This window comes from Dermacentor andersoni, chromosome 2 (assembly GCF_023375885.2).
Source record: "Dermacentor andersoni chromosome 2, qqDerAnde1_hic_scaffold, whole genome shotgun sequence".
In the NCBI taxonomy this organism is placed as follows: domain Eukaryota; kingdom Metazoa; phylum Arthropoda; class Arachnida; order Ixodida; family Ixodidae; genus Dermacentor; species Dermacentor andersoni.
Window position 1 is genome coordinate 224,935,983 of NC_092815.1, and position 19,549 is coordinate 224,955,531.

Genomic DNA, 19,549 nt, shown 5'->3' on the forward strand with positions numbered 1-19,549 from the left:
CGAGAAAATATTCGGCATTCTATTGGGTGTGTGAAATACATTAGTACTCGGTTAGGAACTATTGCCTTTCGCACCCCTTTTCTACTTTGCGATCTTGCATATTCTATAGCAACTGCTAGTATTTAAATATGAAACATAAAACTCATTTCTGGGAGCTTCACGAAGCGGTATAGTAAAACATGTAAAAGTTGAGAGAGGTGTGAAGCCCGAGAGCGCACACCGGCCCCCCGAACGTCTTTTTGCTGCGCTCACGAAAAGCGCGTCGTCAAAAGTCGACGTTTTCGCGTGTGTGACGATGGCCAGTCATAAAAGGCCGAGATAGCTGAGAAAGCAAACGGCCCCATAAAGGTTTCCTCACAGTTTACGCGCCCCGGGAGAAGCGTCGCGGGGTCGAAATCACAATTGGCGCAATCACGAGACGTGCGGCTCACCCGCACTGCCTCTTCTGCTGGCGCGTCGGGCGGTGACACGGTGTGTCGTCTAGCCTCCTCACCTCACAGTGGTCGCTGAGCGAGGCGAGAGCTCGGCGAAGCGCGTTCCCATCATCGGCGGCACAACCAGCGGCTATGGAGCGGGAGCTCGAGATTCGGCAGCCGGCCAACCCCGTGGAGACGGCCAGCTGCGTTTCCAGGCTTCTCTTCAGGTAGGAGTCTTTTTCTAGGCGTGTCTAGGCATTCTCAACCCACCGCAACTTTTTTTGGAAACGGCCCGCGCCGTAGGGGGAGAAGACAAACTCTCTTAAGCCGCGAGGGCGCGGCATCTGCTGCGAGAGCAGTTTCGTGCACTCCGGCGCTGCTCGAAACATGGCAGTGCGACGGACGCATTCTTTCATCGAGCGGTGCCACCAGTGGACGCGTTTCATGCACATTTGATCTTCTAGTTTTGGTTGCATTTTCGTGCGACCACTTTCTACTGCCATTTTCTTGAGTTAGATTGTGGGCGAATATCAAGTTGAGTGACCGAGGCAGCACATGCCACGTAGTTGATGAGCTATTAAAAATGTTGTCTCGGATGTAGAGTGAATTCATTTACAGTGAAAATGATCGATAAGACATCCAACGGCCCGAAACAGCCGATCACTCAAAAACCTCGCACCGCTTCTCTTCCTCTTCTACGCGCCTCCAGTGCGGCGTTACAGTTCGCTCCGACGCTCCGGGGCAGAGAAATCTCACAGAATGAGTCGGAGTGCGCGTTGATGGTACGGTATCAATCGGGTCAAATGCACAACTTGCTTCTTGCGTTAACGGCGGTTATTAGCCGTCACTTTAGCGATGAGGTAGGTCATTTCACTCAATCATTTGAGAAGGACGAATGGGCCTGAATACTTGGAAAGAAGCTTTTGGCAAAGTCCGCTTTTCGGAACCTGTGCCACCGCCACCCGACGTCACCGGTGGAGAATCTGACGGACAAATGTTGCGTGTCGTAGCGAGCCTTAGCCTGAGTATGCGAGGATAGGGTTCTGAGCGGGGCAAGTCGACGTGCTTCTTCGGCACGACAAAGTCTCTGCGCTACAGAAGCTTCTTCGTTAGTTGAAAAAGGAAGTATGGTGTCGAGAAAACTTTGAGGATGGCCAGCGTATAGGAGAAAGAAAGGTAAATATCCTGTGACTTCATGTTTGGCTGTGTTGGAGGCATACGTAACGAATGGTAATATGGCATCCCAGTACTTATGATCCGCTGAGACATACATTGAAACCATCCTGACGAAGGTACGATTGGTGCGCTCGGTTGGACTAGGTTTGGGGATGGTAAGGCGTGGAATGGCAATATTGAGATTCACGAACGCGTAGTAAATCTTCCACGACGTCAGTGGTGAAGGGCCGGCCGCGATTACTTATCGCCGCCTGAGGAGCTCCGTTGCGGAGGATAATCGAGCGCAGATGAAACCCGCAATCTTCGTACACTGTAGCTAAGACAAGTGCCATTGTTCCAGCATAATGTATTATATAATCCGCGCACACGATTATCGAGTGGCAGCCGGTGAAAGACTCGGGAGAGGGGCCGAGTAAATCTATGCCCACTTTCTCAAAAGGTGAAGTCGGCGGTCTAACTCTATAAGGTTCCTGCAGGAGCCATAGACGGTTGTTTGTGGCGTTGGCAGAGTTCACAGCTGGGGACATACTGCTTGGTTGTCTTCCACGATTGAAGTCAATAGAAACGTTGTCGGAGGCGTTGGAGCGTTCCAGCGAATCCAAGTTGCCCGGATGTAAGGTAGTCGTGCAAGGCGCAGACATTTTGGTACGACGAGCAGCAGTGGAGCACCGTTGTTAGAATAATTCTTGTGGTAAAGCAGACCGTCACAAATGACGAATGGCGTAGCCCGTTCAGGTCTATGGGTCGCATCAATAATCGGCTATAGTGAAGGGTCGCACGGTTGTTCGTTTTTGCATATTCCTGTTGCGTGCATATTCCTTTTATTATACAGAAGATTCTTCTTCCCGATTCTATACTAATATGTTACCGTATTTCCCCTCTTACACAATGCCTTCTAGAAGGCCTGTAAGGTACATGTAAAATAAATAAATAAATAAATAAATAAATAAATAAATAAATAAATAAATAAATGTTTCTAAATTCAAATAACACAAAGTAGGCAGCAGCAAAAGATAACAAATTATACATGAAATGAAGTGGTATACAGGCAGATAACAGCAAACCTGAAAACAATCTGTTCCCAGCATTCGAACACTAATATGCTTCTAATGATCGATGACGAAAAGCCTCTGGGGCTCAGAGCGTTTTTGCATTGACAGATGATATCTAAACAATGCCATTCCCTGAAAGCAAGTGGGAAAAAAGAGTGCTTGAAAGTGTCATTTTGGTGAGAGTACTCTTTCAACGTGTGTGAATGTTTGTGTCGGGTTACGCGGGATTATGATGGAGAGATGTACAATGATGTGTCAATTTTATAACTGTAAAACACCTGAAAAAGAATTTCAGGCGCGCTTGTTTTGCTGTGATAGCCAGTGTTCGGAGGCCAAAACTTGTTAACATATTTGTGGGAGAATCAGTGAGCTTATATTTGTTGCAGATGAATTCTGCAGCCTTCCTGTGTACATTTTCTACATTTTTAGTGACTTTATAAGGAAACCATACTGTGCCAGCGTACTCCAATACCGGTCTAACATAGGAAGTAAAGGCTAAAAGCTTGGTAGATGGAGGGGCCAGCCGGAGGCATCTGCGAAGACAAAACTACTTGCGCAGAGGAACTGCAGTAATATGAGAAATGTGTCTATGCCATCTGAGGTTTGAAGCAATCGTAATAACTAAATATTTTCGTTCATTCACTTTTTGAAGTGCCTTCAATGCTGTAATTGTATTGACATGTGGACTGGTTTCTCTTTCGGATGAGCGCTTTTCACCGTCTAACAAATGTTATCGCTCAGCGCGGGACGCACCCGCAAGTACTGGCAGTTTTTCGAATCTTATGAATGGTTCTTTTGTCACCGAAGCTTGTGCAATCTAATTCCATGTGCGACGTGAATTGTGTGGAACTTCCTGGAAGGCATGCGGGCACAACCGATTACTGCGGAACCTTCGATGACTCGTGTATAAAAACCAACGGTTTGGCCGGCAGATCAGATTTTGACGATTGCCAACCGTGTTCGCCAATGTTGCTGTGCTTTCAGTGGAACTCGCTTTTGGGGGCAGAAGCTCGCCCAATAAAAAGTTTGTTTTCCACTCACAGTTTTACAGCTGTATTATTCACCGTCGCTACTACGTGACATCTGGTGAAGGTGCTAGTGCGTTCATGTACCGAACGCCCCCGCAAAGCCGTGATCCAAGCCCGAGCCACGAACACAACACCAACGTCGCCACGGACCAGCGAGCTAGCCGCAGGCTGCAAGGGCTACACCCGAAGCACGGAATTTTCCCCGATAAGACTAGGTAGTGCACGGTCATGACAGGTGCTAAAATGACAGCCCCAGTGTCCCCAACACCGATCCTGCTGCAGCAGCCCAGGGAACCACCGACGTTCCGCGGTTCAACATTGGAGGACCCGGAACGCTGGCTGGAGATGTATGAGAGGGTCACTACCTTTAACAGCTGGAACAGGGACGACAAGCTGCCACATGTTTATTTCGCATTGGAAGAAGCGCCAGGACGTGGTTCGAGAACCGGGAAGCCACCTTAATGACGTGGGACCTGTTCCGCTGCGGCTTCCTGCAGACATTCACAAGCGTCATGCGCAATGGGGCGCCCGAACTCTACTAGAGACCCGAGTACAGCTTCCCAATGAGACCACATCGTTTTTCACTGAGGAGAGGGCCCGTGTTTTCCGGCACGCCGCCTCGGAAATGTCGGAGGAGAAAAAAGTCCGCTTCCTGATGGGCGGCGTCAAGCAAGAACTTTTCGCCGGACTGATCCGCAACCCACCGAAGACCGTAACTGCGTTTTCTACAGAGGCATCCAAAATTGAGAAAACATTGGAAATCCGCACTCCGCAATATAACCGCCAAGTGCTCAGGCCGCAGTGAGCCATCCAAGGACTGCTTTCCGACGACCTTCAAGAGACAATTTGGGCCATTGCACGCGAAGAAATGCGGAAATTCTTGCCTTCGTCGCAGCCTCAAGTGGCCTCAATCGCCGATACCACCAAGGAAGAGGTTCAGCGATCGCTTGGAGTTCCTGAGGTGCAACCACGATCACCGCAGCCCCAGCCGGAAGCGGTGAGCTACGCCGCCATCGCCCACAACAACGTACCCCTCCGCGACCGCGCCAGAGCCCTGTAACGCCGCGATTCCGTCGGCGACCGCCGCCGCGGCAAGCATGGCCACCAATTGCATAGCGCAGCTACGCGAGGAAGACGGACAATTCGCGAGTCCCCAACCACCTCCCGCTCTGCCATCACTGCGGAGAAGCCGGTCATGTGTACCGCCGATACCCATACGGCAAGATGGGACTGCGAGATTTCACCGCTAACGCGCCGCGACCGCAGCCTGGCGAACGACCTCGCGATATCGCCGACTACCTCGCCGCCACTCAGTGAAGCCCTCGACGACCGTCCCGTTCGCCGTCACCAGGCCACTACCTGTCGCCGCAGCGCCGTCCATACACTGGCCCAGCCCGGGGCTGGTGCGTCAGCCCATATCAGGGAAACTAAAAGCAGCAATCGATGGATCTGCAGTTGCTCTTCGTCAAACTGACGAAGATCCTCCCCCGCGGACTAAGACGCCGAAGAGACTACCTAGACGGCATAACGACCACGCCGCCATCCCGATGAAGCCTGGAAGCAAAGAATGTACCGACGAAATACCTGACGACGTGACGTACCAGCCACACGTCAAACGTGATGCAGCCGTGATCTGACGCCAAGACCTAACTGTAACGCAAGACAAAGAACCACCGACCTCGACGTGCTCATCGACGGCCACGCAGTCGCCGCTTTAGTGGACACAGGAGCCGACTACTCCGTGATGAGTGGACCCATCGCCGTCTAGTACAGGAAAGTTAAAACTGCACTGGAAAGCCCTCAAATCCGGACAGCTGGAGAACACTTCATAACGCCGAGTGGAATCTGCACGGCAAGAATTACAGTTAATGACTGGACTTACCCTGCCACGTTCGTTATCCTCCAACACTGTTCACGAGACGTCATTCTCGGCATGGGCTTTCTGAACCAACACGGCGGAATCATCGGCCTCAAGTCGAAGTCAATAACCATGTCGCAAGACGAAGTGATAGCGCCGGAGAGCTGTCGTAGTCACCACGCCTTGAGTGTGTTCGAAGATCAAGTTAACATCCTGCCTCGCTCCAGCTTTATTTCCGTCGGCACCGACGGAAATAAAGGTCGTCATCAAGGGTGATCAGTGTTTACCGCTCGATCGTGAAATTCGCGTCGCAAGAGGGCTCGCTCGGCTGCGTGGAGGAAAAGCGAAAGTGATGCTGACGAACTTCAGCCAGGAATTTGAGCACGTCAACAGGGGCGCCACAATCGCATAAATCGAGAAAATTGAAGAAACCAGCAATGAATATGCCTTCTCGGATTCCGCCGCATTTACCCCGACGACCATAGTTCCCGAACCAGACTTCGACATAAATCCAAGTCTCTCACTGAGTCAGCAACAAAAGCTCAGAAATCTTCTCCGACGATACAAAGACTGCTTTTCGACGTCATGGAGGATTCCAAGAACACCAGTTGTAAAGCGTCGCATAATTACCGAAGAGAGCGCTCGACCACTCCGACAGAGCCCTTACCGAGTTTCGACGAAAGAACGTGAAGCTAGAAGCCGACAAGTTCACGACATGCTGCGGGGCGACGTCATCCAGCCGTCGAAAGGCCCGTGGGCATCTCCTGCGGTCTTGGTGAAGAAAAAGGATGGCAGGAACAAAAAGGCGTTTCTGCGTCGATTGTCGTCGACGGAACAGGATCACAAAGAAGGACGTATACCCCCTCCGGATAGACAACGCATTGGATCGGCTCTGCGGCGCTAAATTCTTCTCGTCGATGGGTCTCAAGATGGCCTGCTGGTAAATAGAAGTCGACGAGAGGGATCGCGAAAAGACCGCCTTCATCACGCCAGACAGTCTCTGTGGGGCCACGGCACCGCAGTTACGATGCCACGCTCACCGCTGATGTTCTTCCAGGTGCTGCTGCAATCATTCTTAGGCCAGCTATCTCCCGTCACGCCGGCACCGTTACGGCTGGTCATGCCTCAATCCTCTTGGTGTCCTGATGCCGCAAGGAATTATTCGACTCGATTCTCAGCCAAGTGCACCTCATCACCGAATCCACCACTGCCAGTTCTTGACACTACTGTGTTTGCGCTCCGGCAACATGGAACGGCGTCAGCTGACCCAGCCGCTCAATAACGCGCACATTTCACCGACGCAACGGGCCACGGCACCGCAGTTACGATGCCATGCTCACCGCTGATGTTCTTTCAGGTCTGTCAGTACGAAACTTTCTGTTACCGTAACGACGATGTTTTCCTTTTCGCGGTGTCATGGCCACCCAATTCTTTCAAATGTGCCCGCGCTGCTTTGATGTACCTTTGGCGCGCTCTACTTTTCGGTGGTGATGTTGAATCGAACCCTGGACCCATGACCAAGGCACAAGAGGACAAATTAGACAATGCGGCTCTTGTGGTCCAACGTTTGGAAGCTAGCCATACTACATTCGTGGAGTCATTGAATAAGACCCTAAACATTCATATCAGCCTGAAGAATGACTTGGATGCCCTAACAAAGCGTGTCGATGAATTGGAATCTAAAACTGAATTGGCGCCATCTGCGTAGTCCGCGTTAACCCCGAACTTAGAATTGTCTAAAGTGCAAGACAACATTAATAATTAAGAAAACCGGTCAAGACGGTCTAATGTTCTTTTTTATCGAATCCACGATACAGACGATGAAACTTGGGCCACTTCTGAGCAGCTCGTGAGCGAATTTTGTTCCAGCAAACTTGGTGTCGCCCCAACTTCAGTTGTGAGAGCGCATCGTTTGGGCCGTTTTTCTACAAGTAAGGCGAGAGGAATCATTGCTAAATTTTACAATGATAAAGAAGTTGAATCTGTGCTAAACAACGGATCGAAGCTGAAGGACACTGACTTCAGCATCGCTCGTGATTATTCTGATGCTGTCCGACAAAAGCACCATCGTGTCTGGCAGTACGGGAAGTCTGTAAAGAAAGAAGTTGACCGCATTCGTCTCGCTTTCAACAAGCTTCACATTAATAACGATACTTATGTATGGGACACTGAGGCTGCTCGCGTAGTATGTGTTCCTCGGCATCCCACAGATGAATGATGTTCGTCTGTCACTTCCTCAAATCAGACCCCAGCTTTCCATTTTCCTCAAAGATCGCCATGTAATGCTTCCAAAAACATTTCTTTCCTTTACACTAACATCAGAAGTGTTGTATCGAAGGATGTTGCTATCTCTTCACTAATCGATTCATGCTCCGCAGCAATTGTTGCTTTAACCGAAACATGGCTGGCTCCCTGACTTTATTCAACTCAGTTTTTGTCAGCCAGAAAGGTTTTAACATCTTTCGGTGTGACAGACCGTACCGTAAATGAGATGGTGTACTCTTGGTGATAAGGGATGATTTGCTAACCGTGCCTGGGATGATTAGTTCGTTTCTTGAATGTTTATGGGTTTCTTTTCAGTATTGTTCAAATGATGTAATTATTGGTGCTGTTTACCGTGCTCCTAATATGAATGATGGTTTTTCGTCTGAATTTCATCGAATCCTGTGTGGAATATGTACGCGTTTCCCTAACTGTACTTAATTAACTCATAACTGGAGACCAACTTCCCTAGTATAAACTGGTTCTCACAATCCGTCACAGCGAGTGAAACCGAAGCTAACATGTTTCTTCAGTCATGTCTTGATTTTTCACTAGCACAACTTATTACCAATCCCACGCGTCGCACATCGTGTACCGCCAACATTATAGATTTAATATTAACGAATAATCCCGATATTTGCTCAGACAGTATTCATAAAGACCAGTTGCTAGCCATGACATTGACACGTGTCACCGGATCCCAACGCGCAAGCCAGGCGAGACCAATATCTCGGTTCACTTTGTTCGGAGAGATAAGCGTCATGCGTTTCTTGCTAAGGCCAGGAAGCAAAAGGTTACAAATGGCCAGCTCGGCTTATCTGGGACCGACAGCGTTTATGTGAACAAGCATCTTACGCAGACTAACAAACAGCTGCTTGGTGCTGCTACTGCCCTCAAGAAAGAAGTGGCATGGAAGTTTGTCTGGACGAGCAGGGGCAACGTTATCGCGCGGAAAGATGAACACATGGACGCTGTTAGGATTCAGGATCTGGCCAAGATGACTGGATAATAACATTGTTTTTGCAACATGCTCAACATTCCTGACTTATCACGATGCTTTTTCTACCCACCTGTACTAGATACAATACTGATCATTTTATTTCTAGCTATAAAAGTACCAGCAAAATATATTTTTCGGCTTTTCATTTAAATATCCGTAGCATGAAAAACAAGCGCGACGATCTTGATTTATTTCTAGGGTCGCTGTCAGTGGAGTTTGATGTTACGTTTTTTTCTGAAACGTGGTTCGGCACTGATGGTGACGAGTGTTGTTTCGACGACTATACTCACAATGGTTTATCAAGGCCCCATGGAAGAGGTGGTGGCCTTGCTGTATATGTTAAAAATGTCATTCGCACTCTGTGCTTAGCGATATTTCAGTCACAAATCCTAACGTTGAGTGCTTAGCTATATCCTTACAGAATATAATCGTTGTTGCTATGTATAGACCCCCTCAGGGTAACAAACCAAATTTTTTTTAGTTCTTGGAAAGCCTTTTTACTTTTCTCGACTCTACTAAACTACCTTTCAATTTAATGGGTGATTTAAACATAGACCTATTATGAGATGATTCTCATTCAAGGGAATTGCAGAGCCTCATTTCTTCTTACGCATGTATAAGCTATATCACTTTGCCTACTAGAATAACTTGCAACACGGCTACTTTATTAGATATCTATATCTCAAAATCTCAGCCTCCACACACTGAATCTGGTCTATTATCTTTAGATATTAGTGACCATTTGCCGATATTTTGTTTTATACCTCTCAGATTAAACCGAGTAACAAATTCTGTTACGCATATGACCAGAGATTTTAATGATTATGCTCTCAACGAGTTTCGTAATTAATCCAAGGTACTAACTGGGAGTCTATATACGAGATATCTGCAGTTAATCCAGCATATTCTGAGTTTATTGATATTTTCTTAACCCAATATAACGCAGCTTTCCCAGAAATCGAGAGAAAAATTAATGTTAAGAAGGTTAAGAAGCCTTGGATAAACAAATCACTTTACGCAAGGATAAGAAAGAAAAATAAAATGCATCATGAGTTTCTCCATAGCAGAGATGTAGCTCTGCTATCTCAATTTAAACAATTTAGAAATAAACTTAACAAAGACTCAGAAAATGATAAATCTAATTATTACATAAGCCATTTTTCTCGTATTCAAAATGATAGTCGTAAAGTTTGGCAAGAGGTTAACAACATTAAAAATAAAACAAAATGCACACAACTTAGTGAAATAATCACAGCTAATGGTAAATTAACTGGCCCTGAGCTATCAAACGGCCTGAATGACTACTTCATTAATGTCGGTTCACCAAATCTTGTTACGCATACTCCGGTTGATAGTTTTATGAACCTCACCACTCCATTACTAAATTCTATAGCACTCGCACCAACAACCCCTCAAGAGGTAGCTACATTATTATTTTCTTTAAAGAATGATGTATCCGTTGGGTAAGACGATATAAAAGTAATTCCCCTGAAGTATATATGCACCGTTAGATGCGATGTCTTGTCATATACATTATAAACCTTACGTTGTCGACAGGTGTTTTTTCGGACCAATTAAAATTGGCCCGAATGGTTCCAATATATAAAGGTGGTGACATAAATAAAGTGTCTAATTACCGACCTATGAGTTGAGTTGAGTTGAGTTGAGTTGTTGTAGGCTACTGGTGGGATTAGCCTTGCAGTTGTTGCCGGCAATTGCTCCACCGTAGCGACACTTAAAATAAGTAAAGCACATAATCAGACACAGACCTCACAAAATACAAATGGTCACTCCTCAGTTCACCATGTGGAGGCCAAATCTGTGTCCTGTAGGTAATTTAAAGAAGGCGAGAGACCTCCTTCCTACACAACCGGTTCCCGCGCGGGAAAACAATGTCTTGAAAAGAGCTGTGAGGAACTCCTGTATTCTTGAGGGACCCGAATAACACCCTCCTTTCCGCGTTATACACCGTACAGCTCATTAGGTTAAGTTCTATGTCACCGCACACACCACACGTTGAACATAATGGTGATAACGCCAGGCCAGTCTTATACATCCACGCAGGGGTTCGAGCAGAGCCCGTGCGAATGCGGAGCAGTAAGGTGGCTTGGTTTCTTTTGAGGCCCTTGATCACACATGGCTTGTGAGGTGAGCTCCACAAAGAACTGAGGTGGCACAACACTGCTTCTCTGAAGAGTCTGTTGTCGTCTTGAGGCACTCTTCTCAATGGATTCCCAGACAGCGCTCTATGGGCGAGGCTGTCCGCCATCTCGTTGCCTATGATACCTGTGTGCGAGGGCACCCATTGGAAACGTATGGAGAAGCCTTTGATATGGAGATTGTGCACCGAGCGTAGCTATTTCGGCATTACCTGTTCTATCAGAAATTGTTGAAAGCGTTATTAATTCAAAGATAGCCAATTTGCTCCATAAATACAATCTCATTGCTGATTCACAGGATGGGTTTATAAAAAATAGGTCCATGGAACAAGCACTGTTAGTTGTTAAAAACAAAATAATAGATAACATTGAACGTAAACATATACGCTGGGTCTATTTTTAGATTTTCGCAATTCCTTTAATTGCGTACATCATGACACTCTCCTTAAGAAGCTTTGTGGCTACAGGGTTCACGGTATAGCGCTATACCTGTATAAAAGTTACCTGACTAATAGGTCCCAATACTTACGAACAAATAACATCTCCTCCGATACACAGACAATAACGCATGGTGTCCCGCAGGGATTAATACTAGGGCCTTTATTATTCATTACATGTATCAATGAACTAGCCGATATATATATATATATATATATATATACATATATATATATATATAATTCTCCAGATCTGGTAATGTACACTGATGACAGAAATCTTTTTTTTTTCTCCCGCTCATTACCCGCCCTCCAACGTATGGTTAACGCTTATTTACTGAAGCTTCATGATTGGTTACACGTAAATAAGCTTAGTTTAAACATAAATAAAACAAAATATATTCTTTTCAAGCCGATCAACACCGTGGAACGTTATTTCATACAGATTCATTATGATAATACATAAATCAGTCAGGTTTCTTCTAAAAAATTCCTCGGCGTGTGTTTTAATGAAAATCTTTCTTGGTCTGTTCATATCTCAAAACTGGCTTCTGAACTAAGCAAAATTTTTTGTCTGCTCTTTAGAATTTCTAAACTCTTGCCTGTTTGGTTAAAGGTGCCCATGCATAACGCATTGTTTTTCTCAAAACTGTCATATTGTAATTTTGTATGGGGTATGACTACGTCTTCAAGCTACCGTAAACTACTACTGCTACAAAAAAGAGCCTTGCGGGCTATTGAGGGCTGTTGCGGCGCACTGCATAAATTACGTACACAACCCTTGTTTGTTGAACATAGCATACTACAAGCCGACCAAGTGTATTATCTACGGCTGTTGCAATATATTCATAGAAACAGTTTGCACTCTGTTACTGACAGTACTATAAATTACAACCTTCGTGAGGTAAAACTACGAGTTCCGCCAACGCGCAAAAGCTAAATTTTCAAGTACCCAACGCCCTCAACAAATTTCCCTTTACAGATGATTCCTTTTTATCTAAAAATGTGTTCAAGAAAAACAAGAAACGACATTTGATTGAAGGCGAAATTCAGATGTAAGAAAATCTACCTACCGTATGTTTATACATATGTTTATCTCTATCTTTGTTGCGGACAAGTGCTGTAGTTGCATTGTTTCGTGTCTTAATTCACCAGTCATGTACGCATTGTATTTGTACTTGTATAACTTTGAGTGCTTGCATATTACCTTGCACAAGTTTGTCTTTTTCCCGAATTAAGTTTCACTGTGCGCATTGTAGCGTTGTTTTGACATATTTGTCGTGCCTTCTATGTACATTGCTTTTTGCCTTTATATTATTACTGCCAACTGTATGGGTACCGGGGCCTCGCCAGGCCTTACCGCCTTTTGTCGCGGTCCCCTCTATTCCTTGAAAAGAAGAATACACTTCACTTCATCTAGACAGCATTTCTAATCATGACGTAATAACAGGACACATCGGTTCTTTTAACGAAAAGAAAACTACTATTAAACAAATCAGATGTTACAACAGAGCGAACTATGAAAAAATAAATTCTTAATTAGATTATTTCACCACCCAGTTCATGAATCATTATTTATTGCGCACTGTTGAGAAGAATTGGGATTTATTCAAGAGTACTCTTATTAAACTTGTTGATGACTTCGTTCCACAAATGACCATCCGATGTACCAGCAGTGCACCGTGGTTTAATCAGAAGTTTCGACGTAAGAATAATAAGAGAAAGCGATTTTACCGGCAGGTACTAAAAATGGTCTTCTAAGCGCGTGGGACAAGTATAAGAAATGCGGCAAGGACTACCAGTCACTCCTAAAATCCACTCGACGCCAGTTTTTCAATCATGGCCTATCATCTCTGCTAGCCAACAACCCTCGTAAGTTCTGGTGCATCATAAATCCTAGCTTTCATCCCGACATTTTGCTTACCGACAGTAACGGCGTCATAATTAATGAGTATGAATGTGCTCAGGTGTTTAATGGCACCTTTTCATTAGTATTCATAAAAGAAGACATTACCTCATCAACTGACCTAAATACAATCCCTGACATTTGCATGCCTGAAATTGTGATTAAGGAAACAGGTACCTTAGCTTTATTAAACAATCTTAAAATTACTAGTAGTTCGGATCACCTCGGCTTTAACAATAAGATACTTAAGAGCACATCTCAAAGCATTTGCGCTGTGTTGTCCTGTTTGTTTTCGCAAGCATTTTCACACGGACTAATTCCCAATGACTGGCGGATAGCCAAAGTAATACCTATATTTAAATCAGGTGAGCGTTCCTCTCCATTAAACTATCGACTCATCTCGTCAACCGGCACCGTTTGCAAACTTCTTGAGCTTATCATTCACAGCCAAGTCATTAACTACCTCGAAGATCATAACATTATTTAGAATTATCAGCACGGTTTACGCAAGGGATTTTCATGTGACACTCAACTAGCTGGCTTCGTTAATGACTTACAATTATCGCTTGACGCGGGCTTTCAGGTCGACGCAGTGTTCCTAGATTTTTCAAAGGCTTTTCATCGGGTTCCCAATCACAGACTTCTGAAACTTGCACAGCTTAACATCCACCCTATCGTGCTCGCTTGGATTAAGGACTTTCTGTCATCACCTGAGCAAGCCTATGTTATCAATAACATCGAATCCTTGCAGAATCATGCTGTTCGCTTCATATTGTTACGTGAAGCTGAAGCCGAATACTATTTACAATTTATTTACAGGTAAGCTCACGGAGGCCAAAATGGCGACGCTATATCAAACCGGCACACACGTCGTCTTTGTCCTCCTCAGTGCAGCCACACTGTGGCGGCTGTTCCGTAGCATCACCCCCGGCTGTAGAAGCACCGTCCCGGTGCTTAATCTACACATCCGCGGTGAAAGGTGTGTGGTAGGGTTTTAGTCTTGCTACGTGAACGATGTCACTTCCAGCTGATGATGACGCTGAGAGATCGGCGGGGATGATTTCATACGTGACATCGGTCACTTGGCGTACCACACGGTAAGGACCTGTGTAGCGCGACAGCAGCTTTTCGGAAAGGCCCACACGGCGAACGGGTGACCAGAGAAGCACCAGAGAACCCGGAGAAAAGTGCACGTCACGATGGTGGCAATCATAGAGGAATCTTTGATGCTCCTGTGAGGCCTCGAGACGGCTGCGGGCGAGCTGGCGCGCGTGGTCGGCGTGTGCGATCGCGTCGCGGGCGTATTCAGTGGCGGAACGTGTGGCCGAGGGCAGCAAAGTGTCCAAGGGCAACACGGGTTCTCGGCCATATAGGAGATAGAACGGTGAATAACCGGCGGTGTCGTGACGCGATGAATTATACGTAAACGTCACATATGGTAAGTGAAGATCCCAGTCGTGGTGGTCGGTCGCAACGTACTTGGAAAGCATGTCGGTGATGGTTCGATTGAGGCTCTCCGTGAGGCCGTTGGTCTGGGGGTGGTAGGACGTGCTGAACTTGTGCTTTGTCGAGCAGGAGCGGAGTATGTTCTCGACGACTGGCGATAGAAAGCTGCGGCCACGGTCAGTGAGTAATTGGCGCGGAGCACCGTGCACTAAAATGATGTCATAGAGCAGAAAGTCAGCAACGTCAGTAGCGCAACTTGTCTGGAGGGCCCTGGTGATTGCGTACCGCGTAGCGCAATCGGTAGCGACGGCGACCCATTTATTTCCGGAGCCCGATAGAGGAAACGGTCCAAGCAGGTCTAGACCAACACGGAAAAAGGGTTCCAGTGGGATGTCGATCGGCTGGAGCTATCCAGCTGGAGGTGTGAAGGGCTTCTTCCGGCGCTGACAGGGCTCACAAGCGGCAACGTAGCGCCGCACGGAGCGGGCGAGACCCGGCCAAAAGAATCGACGGCGTACACGGTCGTATGTGCGCGAGACGCCCAAGTGTCCAGCTAAGGGAGCATCGTGAAGTTGCTGGAGGACAGTCGAACGCAGGTGTGATGGAATGACGAGCAGAAGGTCAAGGCCGTGTGGATCGAGATTACGGCGGTATAATGTCCCCTCCTTAAGGAGAAACATCCGGAGAGAGGCGTCACCAGGAGTTGACTCCAGACGGTCGATGAGGGCGCGTAATGAAGGATCGCGCCGTTGCTCGTTGCCGATTTGAAGCAACTGGGACACAAAGAAAACGCAAGCGATGGCGTCCGCATCAGCCGGTTTGTCGACGGGGCAGCGGGACAAACAATCGGCATCCTGGTGCAAGCGTCCCGTCTTATATACCACGGAGAAGGTATATTCTTGCAGGCGTAACGCCCAGCGAGTGAGTCGTCCCGTGGGGTCCTTGAGCGAGGATAGCCAGCAGAGAGCGTGGTGATCAGTGATGACACAGAAGGGGCGTCCGTACAAGTATGGACGAAATTTCGCAACAGCCCACATAAGAGCGAGGCACTCGCGCTCTGTGATTGAATAATTGCGCTCGGCGGGTGATAGAAGTCGGCTGGCGTAGGCTATAACGCGATCATGTCCATGCTGGCGCTGTGCTAACACTGCTCCTACGCCGTGACCACTGGCATCAGTTCGAAATTCCGTTGAGGCAGACGGGTCAAAGTGGGCCAAAATTGGAGGCGTGGTAAGGAGAGTAGTCAGCTGCTAGAAAGATGAGGCATGGTCAGGACCCCAAGAAAAAGGGGCGTCTTTCTTCAAGAGGTCGGTAAGGGGACGTGCGATGGTCGGAAAATCCTTCACAAAGCGTCGGAAATAAGAGCACAGCCCTACGAAACTACGAACGTCCTTGGTAGACTTCGGAACAGGAAAATTCGTAACAGCGCGAATTTTGTCCGGATCGGGTCGCACGCCTCTGGCGTCTACGAGGTGTCCAAGGACGGCGATTTGGCGGCGAGCGAAATGACATTTTGACGAGTTCAACTGGAGGCCGGCTCGGCGGAACACGTCAAGAATCGCTAAAAGACGGTCTAGATGCGTGTCGAATGTGGGCGAATAAACTATAACGTCGTCCAGATAGCACAAACAGGTGGACCACTTGAACCCCTGAAGCAAAGAGTCCATCATTCGTTCGAAGGTGGCGGGCGCGTTACAGAGACCGAAAGGCATCACCTTGAACTGATAAAGGCCGTCAGGGTTAACAAATGCAGTCTTCTCTCGGTCCATGTCATCGATGGATATCTGCCAGTAGCCGGACCGTAAATCGATATAAGAAAATAGGTGGCACCGTACAGGCAGTCGAGAGCGTCATCAATACGTGGCAAAGGGTACACGTCCTTTTTTGTGATTTTGTTCAGGTGGCGATAATCTACACAAAAGAGCCACGTTCCATCCTTCTTTTTGACAAGTATGACGGGAGATGCCCAGGGACTACAGGAAGGCTCGATAAGGTCCTTTGCAAGCATCTTTGTGACTTCCTGTTGGATAACAGCTCGTTCTGACGCAGAAACACGGTATGGACGTCGGTGAATAGGGTTCGCATCGCCAGTATTTATGCGATGGGTCACGACGGACGTTTGACCTAAGGGTCTGTTGTCAAAGTCAAATAGGTCGCGATAGCCTTCAAGAACGCGACAAAGAGCTTCAGCTTGAGCAGGTGTTAGGTCAGAGGAGACCATCTTCTTAATGTCGACATCAGGACCGTGCGATGACGTCACGGTATGGGCTGAGCTGGAACGATCTTCCACTGTGAATGGCTTGACATCATCATCCTGCAAAGCGCGAATTATAGCCAAGAAGATCCCCTGAGGCAGAACTTGCGCGGTGAGCGTGAAATTGACAAGTGGAAGGCAGGTGCGGTTGCCAGTAATTTTCAGCCTAGTGTGCGGCACGGTAACACCATGTGTAAGCATAACGGCCGGAATTGGTGCGGCCACGTAATTGCCGTCAGGTACAGCTGGAGAGGACAAGTCGACGTGGGTTACAGAGTGAGGTGGTAGGCGAATAAAATCTATGCAGCTCAGATGGCTTGGAGGCAGGTCCACAGGGTCGGCAAGGAGAGGCAAGTTAAGGCGAAGTGAGCCGGCGGAACAGTCAATGAGGGCAGAATGATGGGCAAGAAAATCCAGACCGAGAATGAGTTCGTGAGGGCAATGCTCGATGACGGTGAAGAGAACGACGGTGTGTCTCTCAGCAATGGTGAGTCGGGCAGAACACATGCCAACAATAGCGACAGTCCCTCCGTCGGCGACTTGTACAACTCGGTTCGGGGTAGGCGTCAGAACTTTCTTGAGCCGACGGCGAAGGGCAGCACTCATAATGGACACATGCGCCCCGGTGTCAATCAACGCGCACACAGGAACATTAGAGACTTTTAGCGTGTCCGGTATTCGGGCAAGCGCGGGCGGTTTTCCGGTTTAGCGGGGGCGTCAACGTGAGCGGCCAGATTGGTGGCGCCAGCTGGTGGCGCAAAGCTCAACCACACAAACACAGAGCTAATTACTATATTCTGCTTAGCTGCTGGCGTAAATTTTCGACAGTGGCGTAATCGTGTTCACAATTACGCCGCTGCCAAAAATTTGCACGGGTGGCGAAGCAGGATATGGTGAGTTACTGCAGTTTTAGCTATGCGTTTGTCTGGTTGAGCTCTACAACACCAGGCGGCTTCACCGCTCACGTTTACGCCCCGACCATCCGGTAATCCGCCCAAACCGCTCCCGTTTACCGGAATAGCTTACAAGCTAAAAGTCTCTATTGTCGACGAGAACGTCCAAAAGATTCTTGTGCGTGGGTAAAGTGCAGCGAAGATATTGTGCCAATGTCGTCAATGCAGCTTCACCTCCAGAAGCTGCACTGTCTAGTTTTCCGGTCGGGGGTGCGGCGAGTAGGTCGGAGAAGGAGCACGGCGTGACGGGGGCGAGCGAGATTGGCGGCGGGAGGGAGAAGGCGAGCGGGAGTAGCGGGGTCACGGCAAAGGTGTCGCAGGGTCACATGATGAAGCGGGCATAGAAGGGGCGAAGGAAAAGGATGCGGTATAGGGGCGAGGGGGGTAATCAGGATAATAGCGCATCGGAGAAGTCCAGCGGCTGCGGCAGTGGCGAGCGACATGTCCAATGCGTCGGCAGTTAAAACAAATCGGCTTGTCGTCCACGGTTCGCCATTCCGCGGGGTTGCGCTGTCCATAAGAGGAGTAAGAAGAGCGCGGTGGGGACGTGCGTGGAGACAAAGGTTCTGAGCGCACGGGACGAATGGATTGCACGCCGACGTTGGACAACTCTTGACGGACGACGGCCTGGATCAAGGAGATTGTCACCGGAGAATGTTCAGGTAACGGGAATGAAGGGGCCGCCGGTTGTGCCGCTTCGAACTCACGACGAATGATACGGGTCAAGTTGTCACATCGCGACGGCTGGTAGAAGAGGTCGTCACAGGATGACGTAGCAGCTGTGTTGGGAAGTCGCGTGATGTGCTGGGATACCCGGCGGCTTTTAGCATGCTCGAGACGGCGGCACTCCTTGAGGATGGCATCGATGCTGGTGGCGTTCGTAAACACCAGTAAATTGAAGGCGTCGTCAGCAATGCCTTTGAGGACGTGATTAACCTTATCCTCCTCAATCATGTTCGGGTCAGCCTTGGCACAAAGGGCCAACACGTCGAGAATGTACGACACGTAGGACTCGGTCGACGTCTGCACACGTGTGGCAAGGGCTTTCTTGGCGTGGACTTGTCGACCAAACGGATTGCCAAAAAGGTCGCGTAGCTTGTCTTTGAAGAGATCCCAGCTCGAGATCTCTTCGTGAGTCTGGAACCACGCCAATGGAGCTCCGTCGAGGTAGAAAAGTACGTTGGCAAGCATAACAGTCGGATCCCACCTGTGACTGATGCTGACACGTTCGTATAAGCAGAGCCAGTCGTCAACATCAGGACTGCCAACTCCATTGAAAACACCAGGATCCCGAGGTGGGGAAACGGCGACGTAGGTCGGGGCTGCAGGCGGAGACGCTTGCGCAGATGAAGTGCCGCCAGCAGGAGCCGAAGTTGCATTGTCGCCGTTGCGACCGCTGCGAAGCTCCATGACGGGTACGGGGAACGTCCACCTCCACCAAATTAATGTTACGTGAAGCTGAAGCCGAATACTATTTACAATTTATTTACAGCTAAGCTCACGGAGGCCAAAATGGCGACGCTATATCAAACCGGCACACACGTCGTCTTTGTCCTCCTCAGTGCAGCCACACTGTGGCGGCTGTTCGGTAGCAATAATTTC

The 19,549-nt window shown here is 48.1% G+C and overlaps 1 protein-coding gene across 1 annotated transcript in view; it reads left to right on the forward strand.

Annotated features, from left to right (window-relative positions):
- Positions 1-422: 422 nt before the first annotated feature.
- The window catches only part of LOC126539762 (ATP-binding cassette sub-family C member 4-like), a 390,950-nt gene continuing 371,823 nt past the window's right edge, over positions 423-19,549 (forward strand). The window contains exon 1 of the mRNA XM_050186602.3: positions 423-643. Within this exon, the coding sequence (XP_050042559.1) occupies positions 567-643 (77 nt within the window). The 5' untranslated portion in view covers positions 423-566. The remainder of the gene's footprint in view (positions 644-19,549) is intronic.